The 23,716-nt window shown below is 47.9% G+C and overlaps 1 protein-coding gene across 6 annotated transcripts in view; it reads left to right on the top strand.

Moving 5' to 3' along the window:
* Positions 1–23,716, top strand: part of tna (Zinc finger MIZ domain-containing protein tonalli) — a 318,898-nt gene that overhangs the window by 246,832 nt on the left and 48,350 nt on the right. For 4 of the 6 annotated variants that reach the window (XM_075878705.1, XM_075878703.1, XM_075878702.1 and 1 more), the window contains one exon: positions 19,592–19,849. In XM_075878705.1, the coding sequence (XP_075734820.1) occupies positions 19,592–19,849 (258 nt within the window). Of the gene's footprint in view, positions 1–13,983; positions 14,487–15,332; positions 15,959–19,591; positions 19,850–23,716 lie in introns of those variants that run through there. The other 2 variants (XM_037435644.2, XM_075878706.1) reach the window with 2 other exon arrangements.

Raw genomic sequence — 23,716 nt, 5'->3', positions numbered from 1 at the left:
GAATATTTTACTACGTCTGCTCGAGCTCACTCTGCCAGCGTGAATAGACCACGTTTTACGAATAAACTCTCCGGCGAATCGGCGCGACCGATCACAGCTGTTGGAGGCCTCTCTGCGCAAGAACCGCGCTACACCGAGGGGTCAGGCTGCACGGCGGCCGAAGACAAAAGGAGGAAGAGGCCGCGGCGGCCTCCTTCGCTCGGCGCCGCGTCCCGCGCGAGGGCTCGGGGACGCAAATCGGGGACATGTCGGTGTGTTCCGACCACGTGAGTCTGCGGGCAGCGCACGTCGTCCTCCTTGGCACTGGGAGGAAGGCCGCCAGGGGAACAAAGGACGCTGCCGACCCCGTTCCGAGACACGCCCCTGTGCACGCTCGAAGCGCCGATGCTCTTCGGGTTGTCGTACGCGTGGCCGGTCTGCTCCACACTGCTCGCTCGGAGAGGGCGAGCATGGGCGAGGGTTCGCGGCCCTCCCGATCGCCCAGATATTCGCCAGTCCATTCTGACAGTCCACTCATTGTCCCCCGGGAAAGGAATACAACCGTTCCCGAGCTCTTCCGGGGACACCCGAGGCTGCACCGAGCAGCTCGTGGGTCAAGAGAGCGACGACGTTGTAGTAGTGGTCACCTCTGTATAATAACTTCGACCACCAAGACTTCTCGAACGGGTACATATGTCTCAGTAAGGAGCACTAGGTCAACTAAACATCATGAAAATACTGCTGCAGCAGCTGGTAAAATATACGAGCGGGGAGGAGGTAAAAATAGGTAAACGTAAAAAAAAAGCAGTTAAAAGGCTCCACCAAGACATGATCGATCAAGAAAATAGCTAATTATTCAACCGATCAATCAAGGCCTGTTTTAATATAAATACTACGATTAACATCGTGTCTTATGTAGCCTCAATGCGAGCCATTCTTTTGACGAAGTTCTTCCGAGGTCATTTTTGCTGAAATGCTAAAGGCTCACATGCGTAGACGTTATCGAAAGAAAAAAAAAAACAAGGGACATACATGAACAATACTATCCAGCATTGACCCTTTGGAGACTGGGCACGCCTTAGCTATTAGCAGTTGGCCGCCGGTGCGTCGGTTTGGAGCATGTTTGAATGGTGAGCAAAGCTGTGCAGTGTTATACGTTTGTTCACAATGTTTCCTTTTACTCTGGTCCGGCGCGAGGCGTGTGTGCAGGTGGAATCAAGCCTGGCTCCATCGAAACGGAATGGGTCGAGCGCACGCACATTGACCGAGAGTAATAGTTGTTGCTATCTTTATTGATCTGTCATTGTCGTGAATCAGCGGGAAGGTCAAGGAAAGGTGGAGGCTTGGAGTGATGCGATGACGTCGCTTAGGCGGATTCGACTGACCACTTCTCATCCCCTTTGTTAGACCTTTTGTATGCTTCGCACACATTTTTTTTTTTCGCGTTCGTGGCATCTTATTGCAATGCCCACGGCCTATAGGTGGCGTGCCGTGCAATCCAAGATGGCTGCGGAGGGTTGATCAACACGTGAACTCACATAGGAAAAGATAGTACGCACGGACATACACTCCCCGTGCCGCTTTCACCGGATGAACTCTTGATCGTCAAATGAATGTGTATTGGACCAAAGTACTTTCCCAAACTATAGGAACTGGTGAATGTTCGCTACCTCATTTCTTGACGCAGTCCGAAGGGTGGTAATGTCAGCTGATCGTCCGTGTGTCAACGATGCTTTGCGTAGTCATGTGCGTGATACAGGAAACTACACGAACTAGAATTCACTTATGAACTGAACGGCACTCCGCGAGATAATTTGTACCGAGCCTGCCTGGCGACTTTGACGCAGTAGTAGGCCAGCTGCACAGGACTGAATGTGTACCGTAGCGATAGTTTGCTAACATATTACGCCGTCATCATTATTTGCGCTGTGAGCATCATGCAGCTGCTTCTTCAACGGAACACAAGCATTTAACTTCCCATTAAGTAGCGCTTGTGTTACAGCCATGATCAGACTCCAGCAGTGTGCAATTTGCTGCACTCGCATGTTGCAGGTACCATCAGCGCGATCAAATCAAGAATAGCGAAACGAATACACGCGTACGCTATTCGAAACGTCGAAATTGTGAAAATTTGCCGAACTACAAACGTCGTTCGGACGGCACCGGTGAAGTGCAGGAGAAGTTAGCGTGGACTGTAGTCGCATAACCGCATTTTTCATTGCTCTAAGCATTTCGCTTCGCTGGTCGAGCCGCGACCGTACAGGCGGCATTTTGTAATATTCACTGTAATTGGGCTACATGTAATGCACAAGAAAAACTATGTTATTTTTTTTATTTTGAGCTCGCTGAAGGATATTTTACAATAGATACAATCAAAGTGACTTACGAGCATGAAAAAAAAAAACATTAACGCACGATGGGACGTGAAGTGGGACTCTCTGCTCGTGAGCTAGCAGCTGATCGTCGCTGTCACTCTCAGCGCGTTGACAACCATCGTCCATTGAAAAAATCCTCGACATCAAGACGGTTTCTTTGAACATCATAGCTGAAAGTTATCTGAAGAATTCACTCGGCCTAACGACTTAGATAGCACCAACAACGCGTCTTTGCACAACGGCGTCACTCGACGTTTATCTGGCGGTGCAGAGAACATTTCGCTCCAATACCAGGCAAGAAAGGAATTGCTAGCAGTGTGTTGCCATCTATCAACGAACGTAAAAAAAACAAGCGGCGCAGCGTAGTCCGATGTTTGGAAGCGCAAATCGTGAGCCTGCGCTACTTTCCGCTTGCAATGAATCATAGGATTCATGCACTACAAAAGCACTGACGAATGCTATACGCACGTAGAACAGGGCGAGTTTCAACTGCAAAGGTTAGACAATGACATATAACTATCAAATGTGGCTGAGGAAAATCTCGCGATATGTTTACTCTGCGGGCCGTAATCGAAAGTGCGAGTTGCCGCGTATTTTCACGAAAACTTCGCCTCTCGCAAGAACGAATCGGATTAATCGTGTCACGAACGGTCCGGTATATTCACTGATGCACGCAACGTACAAAGTGGCTTGTGTTCGTTTCTTGCTAGCGCGACAACACTGAGGCTAGCACCTCCGAACAAGGGAGCGTCAGCCTACTGATCATCCTTGAGAGGACACTCCTGAATTCCGTTAGGTGGCGCGACAGTCTATCGCCATTGCGAATAAGTTACCGCGTTGTGATTATAGCTGTGCCTCTCACAAACTATTTTATCGGTGACATATTTCATTAATCTTGTCTGAAATGTGCATTCCACTTCACCAGGGGCACGCGCTTAGTCGCGCATAGACGTATAAAAAGACATCATTCTCAAACCGCGCCGTGCGTTGTTCCACTCCCAAAGATGCCCTATAGCAATATATGCGCGGTGTTAGGCCTGCCAGATCTGCACTGTTGCACTGAAAACAGCACATAGGCGCTTAATCCAACCTGTCAACTACCGAGGCGCATCGGCGAGTGTGCTTTAGACCTGGCATTGTGTTTGTTTGTTTTTGTTTATTTGTTTTTTTCCTTAGAGCTCCTTGTGAAACGATTCTGTAGGAATGCGGTGCGCACGCGCATTTCACACCGACAATATATCTCATCGAGGAGCACAAATCTGATGCACGTACGCATTCGATGGGATGACGACACGAGAACTTGCGCACCGTTTGTTTTGCGTTTAGAGAGGATCAGTAAACGGGTGTCGGCGCAGGACTTGCGCTGACGAGGACCTGGCATTAGTCCTCGGCTTTCCGAGGGTTCAGGTGGGATATAAACAGTTCTTTGAATGCGACCTCGGAGGTGCTTGGTTGTAATTATTATTGTTAAAAAAAACGTGCGTATCCCCAACTCTACGCATAAAAAAAAATTCAAAGGTCCACTGAGCTGACGTGTGAAGGAAAATTCCCCCCCCCCCCTCTTCCTGTCTTATTTAGATTAGGCGCCCCCCCCCCCCCCCCGCATGTGCATGCTAAAGTTAATAATATACAGCTTGAAGAGGTGGAAACCACACACATGACGAAAATGGCCGTATGCCATCGCACGCAGTTTGTCGCGCACTTGAGGCCGTCAAGGGAGCACGGCACCGCCATCTGGCCACCAGTAACACATGCAGGAGGGATGCGTACAGCTGTTGCTCCTCGCTCGCCGCATGAGCCTTGTGGCGGCGACCTTGGCCGAGCGACCTGTTTGCACAGGCGCCGCCGCAGCGCCACGTTGATCCAACTGCGGAGTCGACGGGCGCGTACGAGTCGCCAAAGAAGACCGGCGGCGCGAATCTCGGTTGACAGCGATTTCTTTCGTTCCACAGCGTGCAACACAAGTCGCCTCGAATAGCCACTCACGCGTATACATGTAACATTTGCGTGGCTTTTCAAAACTTGATATGACCGGAGATTGACTCATCAGCGAAGAGCGATCCTTCGTGTACCAGCCAGCATAATTTTACCGCGAGCTTTGTAACCGGACATTAATTGGCAGGCACTCCGGGTCTAACGAACCGGTCAAATAAAAGTCCGCCCCCCCCCCCTCGAAGACCGAAAAACTTATTTTGCGGTCGCCCAGTTCGTTGCCGTTTCGAACGCTCTCTGCAATGTCATAGTTCTTTTCCCAGCCCTCCGTATCCCTCCTTTTTATTTATTATTAGCGCCATGCGCACACCTCGAGTTCACTGCATCGTACCAAACAACCGGCTGTGTTTTTTACGCATCCTGAAGAACTATGATGTTCATTGTTTCTTCCATTTTTATTTCGTGTCGACGGCAGTTGAGCGCACTGTTCGAAGGCACTGCATGAGCCGGTGACGACGAGGCAGATGCGCACGCGCACTATGGGTCAAACGCCTTCCCGCCGGATGCGACGCTGACACGCTGATTGAAGTCGCTCAACTCTGTAGTCGTGTGCTTGCGAACGGCTTGTAATAGCCTCGCTCGGTTTGACCGCATATAGTCTGCTCGAATGGCCTTATTCAAAGGTGGACGCATTCCAACGTCAACTTCGTAGTTGTCGCAACGTCCCGATATTGAGGAGCCAATTAATTCAAGAGCGTAGCCAGAATTTTTTAATGAGAGAGGGGGGGGGGATATTCAACCATATTTCATTTGCGTGCGTGCGTATATATGCGCAAGCAAAATTTAAAATTCTCGGCGGGTTTGCCTCGCCCTCCCCCCCCCCCCCCCCAACTTCTCCCAACACCTGGCTGCGCCCCTGGAAATATTAGGATTTGTTTTATTCAAACTTAGCGCGGATCGTGCCCTTGCCCAGACAGGTGGAATTTCGCTAGAAAAAAAATGAATTCAGTAGTATATTCGCAATCCTAAACAAGCCGAAATAGCATGCACCAATAAAACTTTACTACAATTTGCACACAATGCCCCGCCGCGGTGGTCTAGTGGCTAAGGCACTCGGCTGCTGACCCGCAGGTCGCGGGTTCGATTCCCGGCTGCGGCGGCTGCATTTCCGATGGAGGCGGAAATGTTGTAGGCCCGTGTACTCAGATTTGGGTGCACGTTAAAGAACCCCAGGTGGTCGAAATTTCCGGAGCCCTCCACTACGGCGTCTCTCATAATCATATAGTGGTTTTGGGACATTAAACCCCACAAATCAATCAATCAATCAATTTGCACACAATAAAAACGAAAAAAAAAAAGTCGGCAGATCCCATGTACTTGGGAATCGCCGTTATGCGAAGCATGCGGAGGAAAGGTGACCGTGTTGCTTTTTTTTTTTTAGCTTATTGAGCGACATGTCATGAAATGACGCTAAATATATGTACAAATGTTGCACGCACAGATATATGTTGGAGAGTTGCAGATGTTTATATAACCAGTTTCCACTTGCGCAACGATTCCAACTGGAACATGCGTATTAGCAACACCAGAAGCTGATATGAAGCGCTGGTGCTCGTGAGGATGCTGGCCTTGGACACTGCTACATAAATCGACTTCAGCGCATGGCAACTAACCACAATGGACGTTAATCTGACATCACGGCTGTATTAAAGGAGTACAGATGTAATGTTTATAAAATTGGATAAGCAGCACTGCGACCACTGTTGACGTTTCACGAAGATTAGCGTCTATTTGAAAGGTAGTTCCGAGACCTGGCGTTAACTCTCTGGTAAAATGCTTCATTGCCACGCAGAATGTTTAGGTTTGATTCCAGCGGGCACCCTGCCATTTATTATTTGCATTCGTCGGGTCGGCGCTACCGATGTCGGGTGTTTCGTAACGCTCGCGCGTTAGAATTGCCCATGCGTGTTCTCGTCGTTCCTGGGTCGATACTAAGTGTCGAACATCTGTGGCACATACCCGCATACCAGCGGCACATACCCGTCCGTGGGTACGGTCTGGTCGTCTAGCATTTGACCTCCGTCGAAATGCGACCGCCACGGCCGAACCCGCCACTAGCAGGGCACCGTTAGCGCTACTCTGCCGCGCCGGCCTAAGAGATAGATCCCAAGAGCTACTTTTGCTCATACGCACAGCCTTATACACTCACACACAGCCGCATTTCAGAGGCATCGAGGTTAACTATAAAATTTTGTGGGCTTACGTGCCAGGACAGATTTATTAGGCTCGTCATAATTGAATACTCCGGACTGATTCTGACCATCTGAGTTTCACAAATCCACAAGCACGAGCATCTTTGCACTTCGTCTCCGTCAAAACGTGGTCGCCGCGACCGTGAACCGAATTTGCTATACCAGGCGACAAACCGCCTTGTGAGCTCCGAGAGGAAATTTGTGGCAACAACGAAAAGGTCCCTCCACATGTTGCTATAGAGACTGAGTAACTGAAGGCCGTCAGAATAAGGGACCGCCGGAGGTCTTAATTCGAAAATTATAGTTTTTTTTTTCATTCCGTTTTTGTTTTGGCATTGTCTCGGACACCATTATCGGGGGGATACTCTAAACAAATGACTTCGCTCGGCCAAAAATGGTGCCTGCACTGGAACCAAAGTGGCCGTACTTCGTTGATTGATTGATATGTGGGGTTGAACGTCCCAAAAGCACCATATGATTGTGAGAGACGCCGTAGTGGAGGGCTCCGGAAATCTCGACCACCTGGGGTTCTTTAACGTGCACCCAAATCTGAGCACACGGGCCTACAACATTTCCGCCTCCATCGGAAATGGCTGCACTTGGTGAGGACAGCAGCGCAACGTGCGTAACCACGATCGCGATTTAGTCAATCGCGATCGTTTATCAAAAGTGCACGCGATACAACGGACGCGCTCTCTTTGTATGAAAGTCGTCGGGAATGGTTCGGGGCGCACATTCGTCCCAGCTTTTGTCGACGAATCCGTTGTCAACCACGGCGGGGCCAACGTTGCCGGCGCGTCACGGAAGCGACGAGGCCGGACGACGCGGAGCCTTGGCATGGCCGCGCCAAGGACGATGCTTCGTCCTCGCGTGCCCTTCCCCTTCTGTTTACGGAGGAGTCGGTTTGCGTGGTCACGCCTTGAGGTGACGCCAGTGTGCGCGCTCTCCTCTTCGCGAGGCGTAGCCCTTGGAGGGCGTTCGACATCGATCTAAGGGTTCACCGCGGTGAACGAGACGCGCTTGCCTCGCGACAGTGGCGCAAGCTTGGGTTTTACTTCGTCACCTGCCACATTCACACCCACCCAAACTCCCCGTCCCGGCAGCAGCGTTCGTCGTGGAAATGCGTTTCCTCGCCTGTTGGTTTCTTCTTTCAAAAAAAAAAAAAATCGAACGCTAACGACGCTAAGAGCGTCTTTGAGGAGATATCGGCAGGGAAGCGAGTGCTTCATGATGAATGGCGGCGCCTCGACGGTCACGGTGTGTTGGTCGACGGTTATGGATTCGGCCGTGCTCATCCCGTCGAGCTAGACCGCGGCCTCTCGTGTCGGCCGTTTGGCACAACCTAACGATGGCGAACGCTTGCGCGCGTTCCTACGTCTATGGCAGATGTGACCGAGTCCAGGTGCGCACTTAGATCAGTTCGTTGTCGATTTTCAAGCGAGGCTTTTACACGCGTGTTTTAACAGCATGACGAGAGTGCGTGCCAATATAGGTCCGTTGGGTTCGTCTCGGTTAAACCAGAGTCCTTGTGTGGTTTTTAAAGTAGGTTACCACGTTCAAAAAAAGTTTTACAGTTTCCGTCCAAAAGACATAATTATGGTTTTATCTGGTAAGGCATGGGTAAACGTAATGTTTACAATGATGAAACTGCTAAAAATAGAAAAAAAATAAAATTTATAAAAATTGAAATGTGCCAAAATATGCGTGTTGCGCCAACAATCATAACTGTAAAATAATTGGTGTGATTCAAACGCGACTTGACATGTATGTAGTGAGGACACTGCCCTGCGCATCTAACCTCAACGATCACCACATCTCTAGGCTATGGCACGTTATCGCAAAAAGGCTGAAAAAGGTAATATTCGGCAATGTCGTTTTTCACACAATTGGCCAGTGTACAAATCATGTTACGGCTTGTTTCAAATAGTCCTACTTGAATGCACAGTTATACATACAAAGAAATAGCAAGAAAAGTTTCATGATAAAATATTCATGAAAACAAGAGTCATCACTGTTCGCGTAAATGTGAGTATGCAAAAACTCAGGTTTTCAGAAAAATGTCCCTAAATATTTGAATCGAATGTTCACATTACAGAAAAATGGTCGACATCTTAGAAATTCACCAAGATCATTGCTTCGGGTATACATTGAAGGGTTACAATCTCCTTTTGAGTGAGCTGAAGCACATACTTTTTATAACTCGTGTTGCGTCTCCAGCTGACCCTCATTCGCGTGCGTCAGAGCAGATCCAGGCTTGATATATGAATTTTGTGACTTGCGTTGACACTGCTTTTTTTGTCCTATACTTCGCCATATTTCGCGAAGTGCTATAACTTTCTCTACTAAACTCCAAAACTAAGTGCAAGCGGCGTAGGGTAGTGAACCAAAAAAGCAGAGGTAGCCGAGCAACAACTAGTGTAACTTAAACAGAGTGCCGTATACGTCTAGTAGACATTTTAAAATAAAACGTCACAATCTTGTCCCAGCAGGTTTAGAATTTATCTTGTCAACTCAGCATTGCGTAATATGCCTAACAAAAAACACTAATGACCATATTGCAGATACAATCAGAAACCTTCATTGATTGATTGATTTGTGGGGTTTAACAATCAGAAACCTTCAGTTTCTGGTTCGAGTGCATCCGGAGGGGGGGGGGGGGATGATCATAACTTTTGAACGGCTCGAGCTAATGTCATCATTTTTTTCCTAAATATTCTTGAACAGTCAAGTACTGCGAAAGTGTTAATTTCGAAAAAAAATGGTTTTAGAAAATTGTGTTTTTGAAGGTGGCGACCTTCCTTGGCGAGGTACTGCAACCCGCCAAAAGTTTCGACGGTGAAGCTCTAAGCCACGTCGTTCGTTTCAACAGGCGAAGAGCTACCTCGACATTCCTCTGCACCCTCTTTCGCCGGCTTGGCGCAAGCTTGCGAGTTCGAAGCAGCAGTGTAAAGCATGCGACGCAGCTCACTGCCGTTGCTCTGTCGACATTTGAGAAGGCGACAGGCCTCCGCATGTTTGTGTTCAAATGCATGCACGTCGGCAGACGTCCCGAGATACCGGCAGGTGTCGTTAGAAGACCTTGCCTAAATGAAGAACCAAACACGTTTATCACACTCACTTATATAGCGGTCTGAAATAGCCACCCGGAGAATAGAATAAGGATATGCCGTAAACATACATTCTTTATCTAACTTGCTAGTCAGATTAGAAGTCTCCATGATTCATTCTATCATCAGAATTTGCTATGTACGTTTTCATCGACACAGCTTCGGTTGGATATCTTTGAGCGCAGTGTTGCCAGAACATGCTAAGTACATTATCAGGGTTCTGGAGCCCAGAAATACAGCTCCCTTCAGAGCATGAGCAACGCTTATAAGTTGCGCTTGAATGCCAGAAACCCGCCCGCTTTGCCTTGAAAGCCCTGTTGGGCATATAACTTCAGAATCGGCCACTGTGTTGTTTATTTATGAGGTCGGCCGTGCGATGCGCGCCACGGCCTGCTTCACAACAGCCGGCGTCGGTTTCGTAACGGCCTGTCCGACGTCGCGCGGTGTTACGTGGCCCCTTCGCGGGCCGATTGTCCGGCGCATCCGTCGGCCAACCGGCGAGAGCCACATCAGCGCTTGCGGCCCCGCGAGTGCCTTGTGCAACTCGTGGCCTGCATATCGCGGAACAACAAAGCCTGCTTGCACCGGCGGCTTGAGGCGGTGGAAGCCCGGCACCTTGTCCGCTTGCTGCGTGCTTGGCACACCGGGTGCATAGTCGATTTTGCTTGTGCCTTTTCGATCGTGAGTTGTTGGCGCGTAAAGCTGTAATAACAACCGTTATTGCACCGCCTGAGTTATTTGCAAGCAGTGAAATAGGTGAAGAGGGATGTGTTTGTGACGGTGTCTCACTGTAATGATCGGCTGTGTTATGAAGGCGCACTCGTCTGCTCTCACACTCGCAGTTGAGAAATGAGTTAGTGCAGGCAAGAGCGAAAAAAAAAATGCCTAGACCCATATTCAAATTTGAACGAAACCACGGGAGCTGCTCTCGACAGTGTCTGATTCGGCCATATCTTCGTAATGTCGGCAATACGAACCAATCCGAGAGGCCGTAGCAAGACATGAGTCAACCAGAGCTGACAGGAGGTGAATTCGACAGCAGAGGCCGGCAATGTCTAGAACAGCAGTCAAGTATATGTGTGTTGATCGTAGCGCCAAAGACCAACGTTCGCGTGAATTCTATGCGTCGTCGAATAAACAGGTTGCAGTTCCACCTGAAAGGTGAAGCAGTGTGTCAGCGAGCTACTCGAAGTAAGGTCAGGTAAGGTTTATAGTCTTATCAGCCGTGTGCAGCGTGACTAAGAGTCTATACTAATTAAATTGATAAGCGTGGTGTCGCGCGCCAACACTCGACGGCAGCGAACACGACCGCTGAGCGCAAGCTGCTTGTCGGAATATAAGAATAACAATATCCACGTTCGCCCTTTTCGTGATTAAGTGCTCAAGAATCGACAACACAGGGTTGTGATCATATGATTATTTCATGTAAACGTAGCATGCATTGTAAACGTACAGCAGCATTCATATATACTTAAACAATTTATAGCCCTTTTAAAATCTGCATATATTAAAACAACTGTACTTACGCCCCTCGCAATCGCAGAAAGCACACGCTTGCATAGGCTGCTGGGCACGCAGAACAAGGTTTAACAGCAAGCTGCCAAGATTTCTTGCGCTCACTTTTATCCGCCCATTGGAAATTGATATTTGGCGGATAAATTTGCGGAAATATACTAACGAGTCGAGAGGACATCTATTACTTCCTACGCACGCTGTCGTTTGCTTTTCTAGATGCTTTCGCTACGCTGCATCGCAATCGGGTCACACGCAGATGCAATGATTTTCGGCACCTGAGATGGAAATTTTACCCATACCGCCATGCCAGCACTGTATGCCATGTTTAGGGTACCGTGTTTCTTTCATTCACGTCGTACGCTAAATTCACTTCAATTTCGCCCGGTTTTTTTCCTTCTTCCAAAACATATGTCAAATATCCCTGTAGAGGAAATTCTGTCAGCTTGGTAAGACTGCAACAGTAGACGCAGGTTCATTCTCCTGCTCATTCAAAGCATCTGTCCAAGTGGCTGTATGATTTAGTTATTTGGGTCGTCGCTTTCTGCCAAGTGGTGATATAGGCCGAAAATCTGCACCGGGCAGTTCTTATTGCCTTTCAGCGTCATTTTTGTTTATATATTCGTCATTGTGAATCAGGAATGAAAGAAAAAAACAAAGGCCGAAGTGGTGTTGTGAGAATGGCTGAGAGCTAAAAGCAGGGCCAACAGAAATCATAGCCAGGACAGCATTGACTTAAGGAATATCGGAAAGGCACTGCTGACATAAACAACTGCACGCGAGTACACGTTGATGGTTTGGCAGCGATATATATATATATATGTATTCTGTGTTATGACAGTTGGCGTGGCAATTTCGCTGCGATGGCTTCCATGTTTGATACCCCTTTTTCTCCACGTTTTTTTTTTTTTTTTAGATTTGCTTCTACCGCGCGGTATGTATTGTGCATCGTTCGGCAAGAGCTGCCAGTTCTCAGGTGATCCTTTACTGCTGGAAGAAGAGAAAAGAATGTGTATATGAGAACAAAAGAAGAGGATTTAGTTGTAGCTGGCACAAACTTCAAATCACTATCTCGGCATTCAAAAATCAGTATGGAAGGTCATTGCAAAGAATTCTAGGGCAAATTGTCCAAGTGGCGAAATACGATGTCTATGTGCCCGTTTTTTTTTTTTTTTTTTTTTGGTGCTCGTGCAATCTGGAAAACAAAGACACCCACGCACAAAATCGTAAGAAAGCGAGCGACGAAACGAGGGGAGGAGTACTCGGTTTCCTCCCATCGAGTTTCACTTGGCTACGCCGGCTGTTGCAGCGACGGTGCCAAGGCTAGCCGCTGCCTCCCTGTACGACCGCCAGTAGTGCGCGATCCCGCTAAGTAAACCGCGGAGCGAGGGCTTGCGGGGCGATGCTAACAGCTTTGTTCATTCTTTTTTGACGAGAGACCTGCCCTGCACAGGCGAACGACGTGTGGGTGAGAGCGGCATTGAACCGGCGAATCGGGAGAGGAAGCAGAGTGACCAGAGGGGAGCGAAGAACCCAATAACTGCGAAGCAGACGAGCTCGGCCGGAGTGCATTAGCATCAGTCCGCGATAAACAAGTAGTCCCGCTTGTGTAGCAGACGACACGATAGCGTTCGCGGGTGCGCATGCGCTCCGTGCTCTCTCTACACTCTCTCTCTCATGTCTCCGTCTTCTTTCGGAGCACGGCTGGGTGTACTAGGAAAAGCGCCGCGGCTCTTCGTTTTTGCGCTACCTCTGCCGGCGAGGTTTTGAAAGGTTTTGAGCGATTTATGAGCGAGAGAGAGCGCTCAAGAAGCCGCTCGCGTACTAACGTACTGGTTCTTCCTCGCATTGCCCCTAGGCACTGCGACGTGCTTCCGACCGGGTTGCAGAAATTAGGTGCCTTTTCTCATCTTCTAACCACTACCACCACCACCACCATTGCCCCCTCCCCGCTCACTCTGCTTTTGACCTTGTGTACCAAGTTTTGTGCAGCCGCCGCTTGTTCGTTATTCCTTGGTTCTTCGCACTTTTCGTTCACACATAAATGTACAACATGCTAGCGGAAACATGGTGATGCACACAGCTCCGAGGGGGCAAGGGTAGCTCAGCTTATCGGAGTACCTCCTAGTTCCTATACTTCAGGGTATGTATTAAAAAAAAGTTAGCCAAAGGGGGTCCCCCCCCCCCAACCTCTGTAACCACCCGTGCGTTAGACTAGGTTCTGTTTCCAAACGTACACACACCTTGGTTTTAAATATATTCGTCTGTGTGTCTGAAACTCCTGCTTTTTTGTACTCAAGGCAATTAGCTTACCTGCATAAACACTATCGAGGTTATGAACATTGATTTAGGGGAAATGTGCGTAAATTTGTTTGTTTGGAACTTTACAAGTGTGCCATACGCTTATTCTATTACATGCATAACTAACGCTTCATCAAAACTGCAATCGCTTGTCATGACTCTAATTCATGCTAACTATAAATGCCGAACAGTCAAGCGTCCCAAGTGCCAAAGTTGCAACGCGAATGCCAAAAAAAATAACGCTCATGAAGAGCAGACGACGACCTCCGAGGAAGGCGAGCGTTGCGCCATTGCCAGCGCCATCTATGAGGGAATGGAAACAGCAGTGGACGTGTCTATTTTCACGTTCAGCGGAGGAGTACGTTTATTTGCGTTCACTCAGCGGCGCGGCATTTGCGAATTTTGAAGGGGAAAGGGGGGGGGGGGAGCTAGCCACGTCGCACTGTGCTTGATCGGTGCAAGCAAACGTGCAATTTCTATGGCTTTAGCAATATTATTCGCTATCGCGCACAATTCACACAAACACGCCCTTCTGGCATTCGGCCGTGCGTGGGTTCAGACGGCAACCTAGTAGCGCCGGCCATCCTAGTGGTCGATTTCACTTCGCGGCCAGCATACTCTGCGACGGCTGCAGCAGAGACAAAGGGATTTTCAAGGACTTCCGTGTATGTGTGCAGCAGATATTGATTTTCCGCCTTTTGCGCGCCCGTGTAAGGTCGTCCTCGACGCTTGAGCGCAGTCGCGCTGCCAGTCCCGGCGGCTTTGCCAACTGCGAGCGGCCGCCAGCTGCTCGGTTGGCATGGACTGCTCCGCGCGTGACGTCACGCCGCTTCCGGGCATGCGCACTCGCGCCCGTCTGAGCGAGTGGTAGCCATCCTCTAACAATGGCGTGAATGTGTGGTGTGTGCGTGCGTGTGTGATTGCGTTTTATATGGGTTTCCACGCGAAATCATGTGCTCTATCACGCCCATGACCCAACTTGAAATTGTGGCTGATGTTTACTGCGATGGACAAACGCTTTCCGGAAGGTAAGCATCTCTTTCTTGCAGTGCAAAATGTGCCGAGAGCGCGCGGCAAGCCGCGAGCGCTAACGTGAATGAGGGTCTGGCCGATCATATGGAACAAAACGTGATCGGCGCCGTGGTTTTCGGATACTGTTCCTCTGGCTGTTTTAGCGCCGTTAGCGCAGATCAGAATCCGACAAGCCAATCCTGTAACGACTGTGCACGATCGGCCTGTCTTTGTTTCTGCTGTCGCGTGCGGCAACAGTTACTGCGGCACCGTTTCGGTCTACACCGGAGTAATACCTGCGGACGCCGAAGTTTGTCATTGCGTAGTATGACTCATACAAACTTTTGAATCCCCCTTTTTTTTTTTCGGCGCTCCTATCTTACTGCTTCCCCAGCGTAGTTTATGTTCGTATGGGTTATTGCGCGTGTGTTCTACCTTTGATGAACCGACGAAACTTTCCTGTACGCTGCTTTTCGAGCTGCGCTGCTCTGGCCGGCGTGTGCGCCGACCCGCGACGTTTTGAAGTTGGCTGCTGATCGGACTTGTTTTCTCGTAAAGTAGCCTCGCACTGCCATGTGCGTGATTGTTTCTTTTTCATCGCTAGTGCTCTGGTTTGCGTGGTACTTTATTTTGAGGATGGTGGCACTTACGCGCACAAGTCTTGAGAGGTTCTTTTTTTTTTTCTTAGACTCGCAACTAGTAAAAGTTAGCGTGAGGGGACGTGTAACTGCGCTCAGAAGCAGATTGAGTCGCGCTCTTTAGTTTCACTTTCGTAAGCTATTTCCGTAACTTCACGGAAACACGCGTTCAAATTTAAAACCGCCGAGCATTCCCCCCCCCCCCCTTTTTTTTTTTTATTCTTTTTTCAGTGTCGTGAAAGCATGCTTGTTTGATATTCTTTATTTCTATACGCTCGTTGCCACATTGTAACGATCGCGCATGACAGTACTTTTCGCAAGGTAAAGCCGCTTACACAAAACCTTGTGTGCTAAAGCTGATGCTTGTTTCGTCTCGAATTTAATGGGGAAATGTTTTGAAAGCGAGTTCACCAGCCGAGCGCTCCCGGTTCGAGAAGGGACGCGAAAACGTCTAGGTTCGTCTGATCTGCTCATGCCATGGAGCTTACCTCTGCTGGGGAACTTGGTCGCCCAAACTTGTTGCACGACGTCAACTGTGTTCACAAGGGTACTTTCGATCGCAGTCGAAAACGGCCACGTGACTCAGTTATAAATTGCCTTACTGCGCAGGGCTCCAGTGTTACGTCTGTGATTGGATATTTAACAATGTTGATATCGCTCACAATATTTCTTGACGACAGTTCTTGCACCAGTACAATCGACGTTTATGTCGTCACGGTAGTACGTCTCTTTCTTTTCGGCACTGTGTGCGGCAGTACAGAACTGCATCGACTTTTGTAAGCGTCCGCTTCGAGATCGGTTGGTGCTCCATCGACGATGGATGTGCGGCGTGGTACACCGACGAAGCGTCTGTGAGCGCACTTTGAAAGCTGCAGCGAAAAGCGCCGCTTTAATTTGTTTATATTCATTGCGCGCATTCGTTACGTGAACCTATATGCTGCATTTTTTTTTGGTTTTGTTGGGCTTGTGCATGGACGCAACCGGAATATTATTTCGAGGGTGAGGGGAAGGTAGGTGTTCCGGTTTCATCTATGTATGCGCATGCGAAATTGAACCCCCCCTCCCCGAGACTTCGACGCCTGTGGGCTCATGCTTGTAGCTTCAGTCGAGACTATGCTTTCATGGTTATTATATTGCAGCATTTGGGGCCGATTATGCATGTGGCAACATTCCCTCATGGGATATAAACGTTAAGAGTGCACTGAAAACAAAGACACAATGGAGGCACACACACACTTGCCTTCATTGTGTCTTCGTTGTCAATGCGCTCTTACCGTTCATAAACATGGAATACCAACGTGCCCAGATGTCCGCCCTTGTGGACATAGGAAGAAATTGTGATGCTGCAAGCTTATACGTGCACTACGTTGTAGTAATGGGAGCACTTGTATGATCAAAAGACGCCGTCTTCCTTCAATTGCTTCTCACCAGACATCTCAATTCACTCGAGTGCATTGTCAATTGTTTCAATTGTTGCTGCCTGTTATACTGATGCACACTTTTGTACTTCACACTCGTTTTGCAGCTATAAACATTTGTGTGTGATACATATACATAAGGTTTTTGCTGGCAGAGGCCGTAGTTGAGTACAGCTTAAGGTCTAATCTGGATAGGTATTCAGCTACGTCCGGAAGGAGCTACATAATTGTATTATTTTTACATTGCAGTTACATTAATTGACATATTTCACTGCATTATTACTTCAAATGAAGCTATTGGCCAATCGAATGTGTTCTTCCCCACTAACTGATCTTGACATTGAATTACCTGGCTGTCCATTGTATGTGTGAAATTTATGATATACTGGAGTAGCATATATTTACTGCAGTGTTTTTGTGGCATACCACATAGTTTCACCATGTTGTTTCTATTATTTAGGCATTTCTCTTTCTCAGCCAGTTAGCTGTTGAATTAGCCATGGTAGCAGCCATTCAGCATTGGGAATTGCACTATCAAAAGCTTAACTTTTAAATTTTGCATTGGTAAATGTTTCTTCCCTGATATTCATGTTGTGTGTATGAATTTCATAATAAGCCGCATATATCAGTCAAGTAGCACTGTCTGTGCTTTAGCCGAGGTGTTTTGCTGGTGGAAATATGTTTGAATTGTGTTTCGTGTATGGTTACAGCCACTACAGCTGAATCTGCAGTAAAGGATCGTAGGTTTAGCTCGTTAATTTGAACTTAAATGGCACTGTAAGATTGTGAGAATCAAGCATATTTTGAATTAGCGGGTGTGCGCTAGTATGAAAGGATATTGCACCCCACAGCATGGGCAGAACTCAAATAAGCTACCTCTGGACTCGATATCGCGAACTAGGCGCTACCACACCCTTCTAGCTAGTGATTTCATGAATAAATTCATGGAGCTCCTACTGCGAGCAGAGCTAATTGATGAGTCAATACGGCAAAAACAAGCACTGACATGTATTCATATAAGCAGTAAGCATTGATCTGGAATACATGATGCTATTTACACTTCATATATTCACATGGTAAAGTTATCATAGTCGAATTTGAAAGTAATGAGTAATTTGCATTGGCTTGCATTTCTTCTGATGCAACTCCATAGCATCGTTTGCATCTTGTCCAAGAGCTCCAGTGCAGCCTCAGAGTTGTCATCTTCTGAGAAATGTTGCTGTTTCATTTTCATCTCTAGTGAATTTAGTTTGGCTTGTTATTGCTACACATTGTGATCACTGAGGGCTGTCATCTACAAGGAGCGATGAAAACCAGGGGCTCCCAGTTCGAATTACTCTTTGTGAATACCGACGTGCTAGATGGTTGGGATTTAATCTGAACCTGGTTTAGACCGCAACAGTATAACCACGAACACAAAGGAAGGAGCAAAAGAAAAAATGGCTCTGACTCTAAACTGATTTTTATTGATTTTCCTTTTCTCCTTCCAAGTGTCCGTGTTTCAAGTGTTGTGCTGTAAACATAGTTTACGAGGAATATACAGGGCTTTGTTGTGGCCAAGCCGTCAGTTTGAATTAATGAGCTTTTATTTTAGATGTTTTAATTTAGACACACATTGAGTGGTAACATTGGTTAGTAACAAGTACCATGTTATGGTAAAAAGCTACAGTACTTTGCCATAAGGTGTTAAATTCAAGCTATCTTTAAAACATAACTGTGTACGTGTGTGCTGAATTTTGAGGAATTGATAAATGTGTCAATTTCTGAGTTTCCTACACTAATGCTTTGCAGCAAAACAACATCAAAATGTGATGTAATAATTGTGTTGTGTTAGTAAAATGTTTAGGAAAATTAGGAGTCTTCTTAAAGAGCCCTGAAAAGATTTTCTCATATTTTGTTTTGGATTATACCAATACTGAAGCAAATCATTTGCACCAGAATTCCATCAAAGCACTTCTTATTAATGGAGCTACGAGTAATAAGTAGGTACCCTCCTCCTCCATTATGCCTTTCACCCTCAACTACCCCAACTCTTCCTTCGAGCACTCGGAGCTAAGATCCGCATTCATGGGGCGTGTGCCGCACGTCCCACAGCCAATCAGATCAGCAGCCACAGTGAATGGGGCAGAAAATGTCGCTCTGTGGATGGGCGGCTGAAAACATGTTTGGCCGAGTCCCAACGATTCGCAGCTTTAATGCGTTGCAATAAATGATACAGTTTATATGGAGAGCTGAAATTAATTTGTAATTGAACCATGGGACTTAGTCTACAGGCCCAGTGTGTTTGTACAAAATGAAAATAATCAGAACCGTTTCAGGGTCCCGTTAATGAGATCATAGTGTAAAGTCTGCAGGTCGTCATTTTCTGGTTGGTTATGGTTGGCTTTGTTATATTTTTTAACCTGTGCTAGTGATGAAAGTTGACATCTTAATATCTCAATAGTCTTTAAAAATTTCTGAAAGCCTCTATGCCGTCCTATTTGTATTAACATATTGTCATGTTTCCTTCATTTTTGAAGGCTTGCTTGATTATGTTGTTCCGAGGGGCAAATGTCCACATAATTGTTAAATCTTATGCAAGCCATATCTTTGATAGGGGCTCCCCAGTACAAACTGTCTTTAAGAAAGTGTTTTCAGTTCCTTATAAAGTTCATTCATTATCTAATTTGTATAAAAGGAAGTTTCAGAAAATGCTACATTTTTAAATTAAGTAATTATTAACAACACGTATTTACACAACCTCGCCATATATTCAGCATCAGTAGACTTGCATGAGTCGTGGAAGGTGCCAATTTTAGAAGAGAAAAAAAAAATGGCTGTGAGTAGTTGTCATTTCTGTTGTTCTATTTCTCTGGGCCTCAATGTGATGACTCATTGGCTGTGGGCTCTTGATGCTGGGATTGATGAAACATGTCCAGTTTCTTTAGCTGGTATGCTGAAGTGCTGGATCTGAGTGTTCAGTACACGTTGAAAAATGTCTGGAGCCCTTTACTAGGGCATACGTCGTAGTTATACAATAATGCTCGGGCTTTGAGTTTGTGACTGTTGCATTGTTGTCCTGTGCAGTGATGCCGGAGGCATGTCAGGCATGGGCTGGCAAAGCGGGGGGGGCCCCGTGAGCCAGCAGCAGCAGCTGTCAGTAGTGACCACAGTGTGGGGAGTGACGTCCACCACGCAGAGCGCAGCGCCGTACACGCCTGGGCCCCCCCAGGCTAAGGGGGGCCCATACGCCCCTTCTGGCTACCCGTCGGGTTCACCACTGGGCCCTAATAAAGGCTACTCACCTGTGCCACCTTCGCGACAACCTCCTAATGCATATGCTGGGTAAGACTTGCTTGCCACTGGCTTTTCACGCTTTTAAAGACTGTCAGTACGTCTCAGCTTTAGCCATAACATAGCCGTATGTGTATCTCAGTTATCAAGAATGCCATTGATGTATAACTGGTACTCTTAACAAATCTACATCTCTTCCTTTTTTCCTGCAGTCTCATATCCGAGCTGTGCCCTATTTGGTTGGTAATTAGGGTACATAATTAGAAAGGAAGAGTCAAGCAAAAAGAATCTTTGTTATATGGGTCCTGTTCACTTAAATAAAAATATTTGTTTTATGGACATCTGTGAGATGTTGTTTTCAAGTGAGAATTAATATTAAGTGACTCTGTACCACATTGAGTACACTGCTAGATGTTGTGGCCATGTGGTTAACTGGAAAGGGTTTCACTCATGTACTTCATCACTCGCTCTTTTGCTAACACTAATTCTTGCCGATTCCTTTAGAATCCATATCACTTGATCTCAATTGAATGTTTTTTCTTGCAACTTATGTCTATGGCTAGTTTTTTTCCTACTTTACCACATTTCACTGCAAAAACAGATTGAAGCCAATCAATAAAAGCTGTAGTTGGATATCATCTCTGTGGGAGGTCTTTACATTTAGGCTCGTTCTTCCATTCTGCATCTTCAAAAATCTCTTGGTGCGACAAACATTGGTGGGAAATGTGGCTCTTCATTATGTGAAATGTGGCTCTTCACTTATGGCTCTTCATTAATCCGAAATTTCAACTTCTCAGGATATGCTTGACCTGTTTAGGAATTTGATGCTAAGAAGGGTGTCTCATGGTTTCATCTGTGCTTTTTCGCTGTAGCCAGCAGCTTGTTATTATCATGCGAAGTTTCCCTTCAAAGTTCAATAATGGTGCTTGCAAGCTGCTTCTCATCGAAGAGTTTTTTTTTTTAGAACAGTACAAAAGACATAATAGGGTTGTTGAGACGTTCATTGGCGGACACTTGTCGATGATGCTTGACACAGACAGTCAATGCGGGTACCGACTCTCTGCACAAGCTGCTTTTCTTTTTGCTAAAAGGGCGACTCACTAGAAGGCGCTGGAGAGGACGACCCACTGTTCGAAGGCTTCGCCACAACTACCCTGGGTACGAAGAGGGAGTTGCCTGCCGACCTAACAGTTGGTTACTATGAGCGGGTCGTGGTAGGCTTTGAGGCGCTCCACATTGACAATGTCGCGCCCTTGACGGCGCATGTCCGAAGATGGTTCGATGGGTTCGATCAAGTAATTTACAGGGGAAGTGCGTTCGACGACTCGGTAGGGGCCTTCGTATTTGGGCAATAGTTTTGAAGATAGGCCAGCTGAAGTGGTAGGGATCGAGAGCCCCGCGAGCGCTCCAGGGAGGAACGTGGGCGCAGTAGTGCTGGTTTCAGCGCGAATGCCCTTTTGCCGCTCTTGATCATGCGCTGTAAAGGTCCTTGCAAGCTCTCGACACTCTTTAGCAATCTTGGCTGTAGCAGAAATAGGCGCCCACTCGCACGGGTCTGGCTTGTACGGAAGTATAGTGTCGATGGTGTGCGACGGGTGCCTTCCATAAAATAAAAAGAAAGGTGAAAAACCAGTAGTGCTCTGAGGGGCTGTGTTATATGCGTAGGTGACGAAGGGTAGAATGGCATCCCAATTTGTGTAATCGGCGGCGACGTACTTGGAGAGCATGTCGCCGAGCGTACGGTTGAAGCGTTCAGTGAGGCCATTCGTCTGCGGGTGTTAAGCAGCAGTTTTGCGGTGAACAACATTGCACTCTTTGAGAATGGCTTCGACGACTTCAGACAGGAAGACGCGGCCTCGATCACTGAGCAGTTCCTGAGGTGGACCGTGTCGCAGCATGAATTGTTGCAGCAGGAAGGAGGCCACATCGCTCGCTGTAGCCGCGGGTAGAGTGGCAGTTTCGGCGTATCGTGTGAGGTGGTCCACAGCAACTATGGCCCAGCGGTTACCAGCCGACGTTAGTGGAAGTGGCCCTTACAAATCGATGCCAACGTGCCCAAACGGCCTGGCAGGGCAAGGTAGAGGTTGCAGACCTACCGGCGACAGGTGCGTTGAAGTTTTGCGGCGCTGACATTCTATGCAGAAGCGAACGAATTTCGGCACGTAGCGGTACATGCCGTGCCAAAAGTACCGTTGGGGAATGTGGTGGTAAGTCTTCGATACCCCGCAGTGCACACATTGCGGATCAGAATGAAATAATTCGCATATGTCACAGCGCAGACTGTGGGGTATGACTAGTAGCCACTGGCGGCCGTCACCATTGTAATTGGGTCGGTGGAGAAGGTCATCGCGAATGGCGAAATGGTGGGCTTGACGACGCAACGCGCGAGTGGATGGAGTGGATGGATCAGTCAGCAAGTCTATCAGTGAGGCAATCCATTGATCCTTGCGCTGTTCAGTAGCAACGGCATGAATGCTAATGGAAGAAACGGCAAGGTGAGACGCTGAGTCGTGGGCATTGTCGTCAGGCAAGGGAGAGCGCGACAGGGCGTCGGCGTCGGCATGTTGCCTTCCGTTACGGTACAGCACGCGGATGTCGTAGTCTAAGATGCGTGGAGAAGTCCGGAGCGAAAACGACGACGTCATCGAGGTAGCACAGGCACGTGTGGCATTTCAGGTCACGCAGAACGGTATCCATCATGCGCTCAAAGGTGGCAGGCGCATTGCACAGCCCAAACGGCATGATGTTAAATTTGTACAAGTCGTCGGGAGTGACAAAAGCGGTCTTCAGTCGAGCGTCCTCCGTCATAGGTACTTGCCAGTACTCTGAGCGCAAATCGAGAGATGAAAAGAATTCGGCTCCTTGCAGACTGTCAATCGCGTCATCTACACGCGGTAGCTGGTACACGTCCTTACGAGTGATCCTGTTGTGCGTCGGTAGTCCACACAGAACCGCACAGAACCGTCCTTCTTCGTGACGAGAACGACAGGAGACGCCCAGGGGCTGTTAGAGGGTCGAATAACATCGCGGCGAAGCATGTCGTCCATTTGCTCTTTGTTTACACGGTGTTCTGTGGGAGATACGCGATATAGACGTTGCCGTAGTGGTGGTTTTGCGCCTCTGTCGATGCGATGCGTAACAGTGGATGTGCGGCCTAGAGAAGGTTGAGCGACATCGAAAGAAGAGCGGAATTTTTCTAACAGGGCCAGAAGCTGGGAGCGCTGGACCGGCGTAAGGTTTTCAGCAATGGAAGGACCGAATACATCAGCGGATGATGAAACAGATGTAGAAACAGCACTAAGCGTATTGGAACTTCGGCAGTGCGTGTCATCAGGTTGATCCATGACTTGTGCGTCTTCGATGGGTTCCACGCTGCCAAGACATTCCCCTCGCACCAACGTAACACTGTACGTGGATGAGTTCAGAAAAAAAATAGTGGTGCTGCCGTGAGTGACTTGCACGGTCGCGAAAGGAACCAGCAAGCCTTTTCTGGTGAAAACACGATGAGATGGTGAGAGGAGTGCAGCGGTGTCGAAAAGACTTGCGCAGTAGACCGACACCGCCGCGGACGAGTTTGCAGGCACTTGCGTGTCGTCCCTGACGAGTAACTTGCTTGCAGCAAATGGACTGTCAGCCGGCGTCAAAGAGAATTGTGTCGGCTTTATTTCTGCTGGTGCGCAATGAATGACGGCGTCGTGGCGGGAGAGAAAACACCATCCTAGGATGACGTCGTGAGAGCATGAAGGAATTATGATAAATTCAACGGCATACATCACGTCCTGAATCATGAGGCGGGCTGTACACATCGCTGTAGGGTGAATGCTTTGGGCGCTGGCTGTACGGAGGGAGAGCCCGGAAAGTGGCGTGGTCACTTTGCGCAGTAATCGGCTAAGTTTTGTGTCCATGACGGATACGGCG

Source organism: Rhipicephalus microplus, chromosome X (assembly GCF_043290135.1).
Source record: "Rhipicephalus microplus isolate Deutch F79 chromosome X, USDA_Rmic, whole genome shotgun sequence".
Taxonomy (NCBI): domain Eukaryota; kingdom Metazoa; phylum Arthropoda; class Arachnida; order Ixodida; family Ixodidae; genus Rhipicephalus; species Rhipicephalus microplus.
The sequence above is the reverse complement of the archived record's forward strand: the minus strand, read 5'-3'. Positions and strand labels throughout refer to the sequence as shown.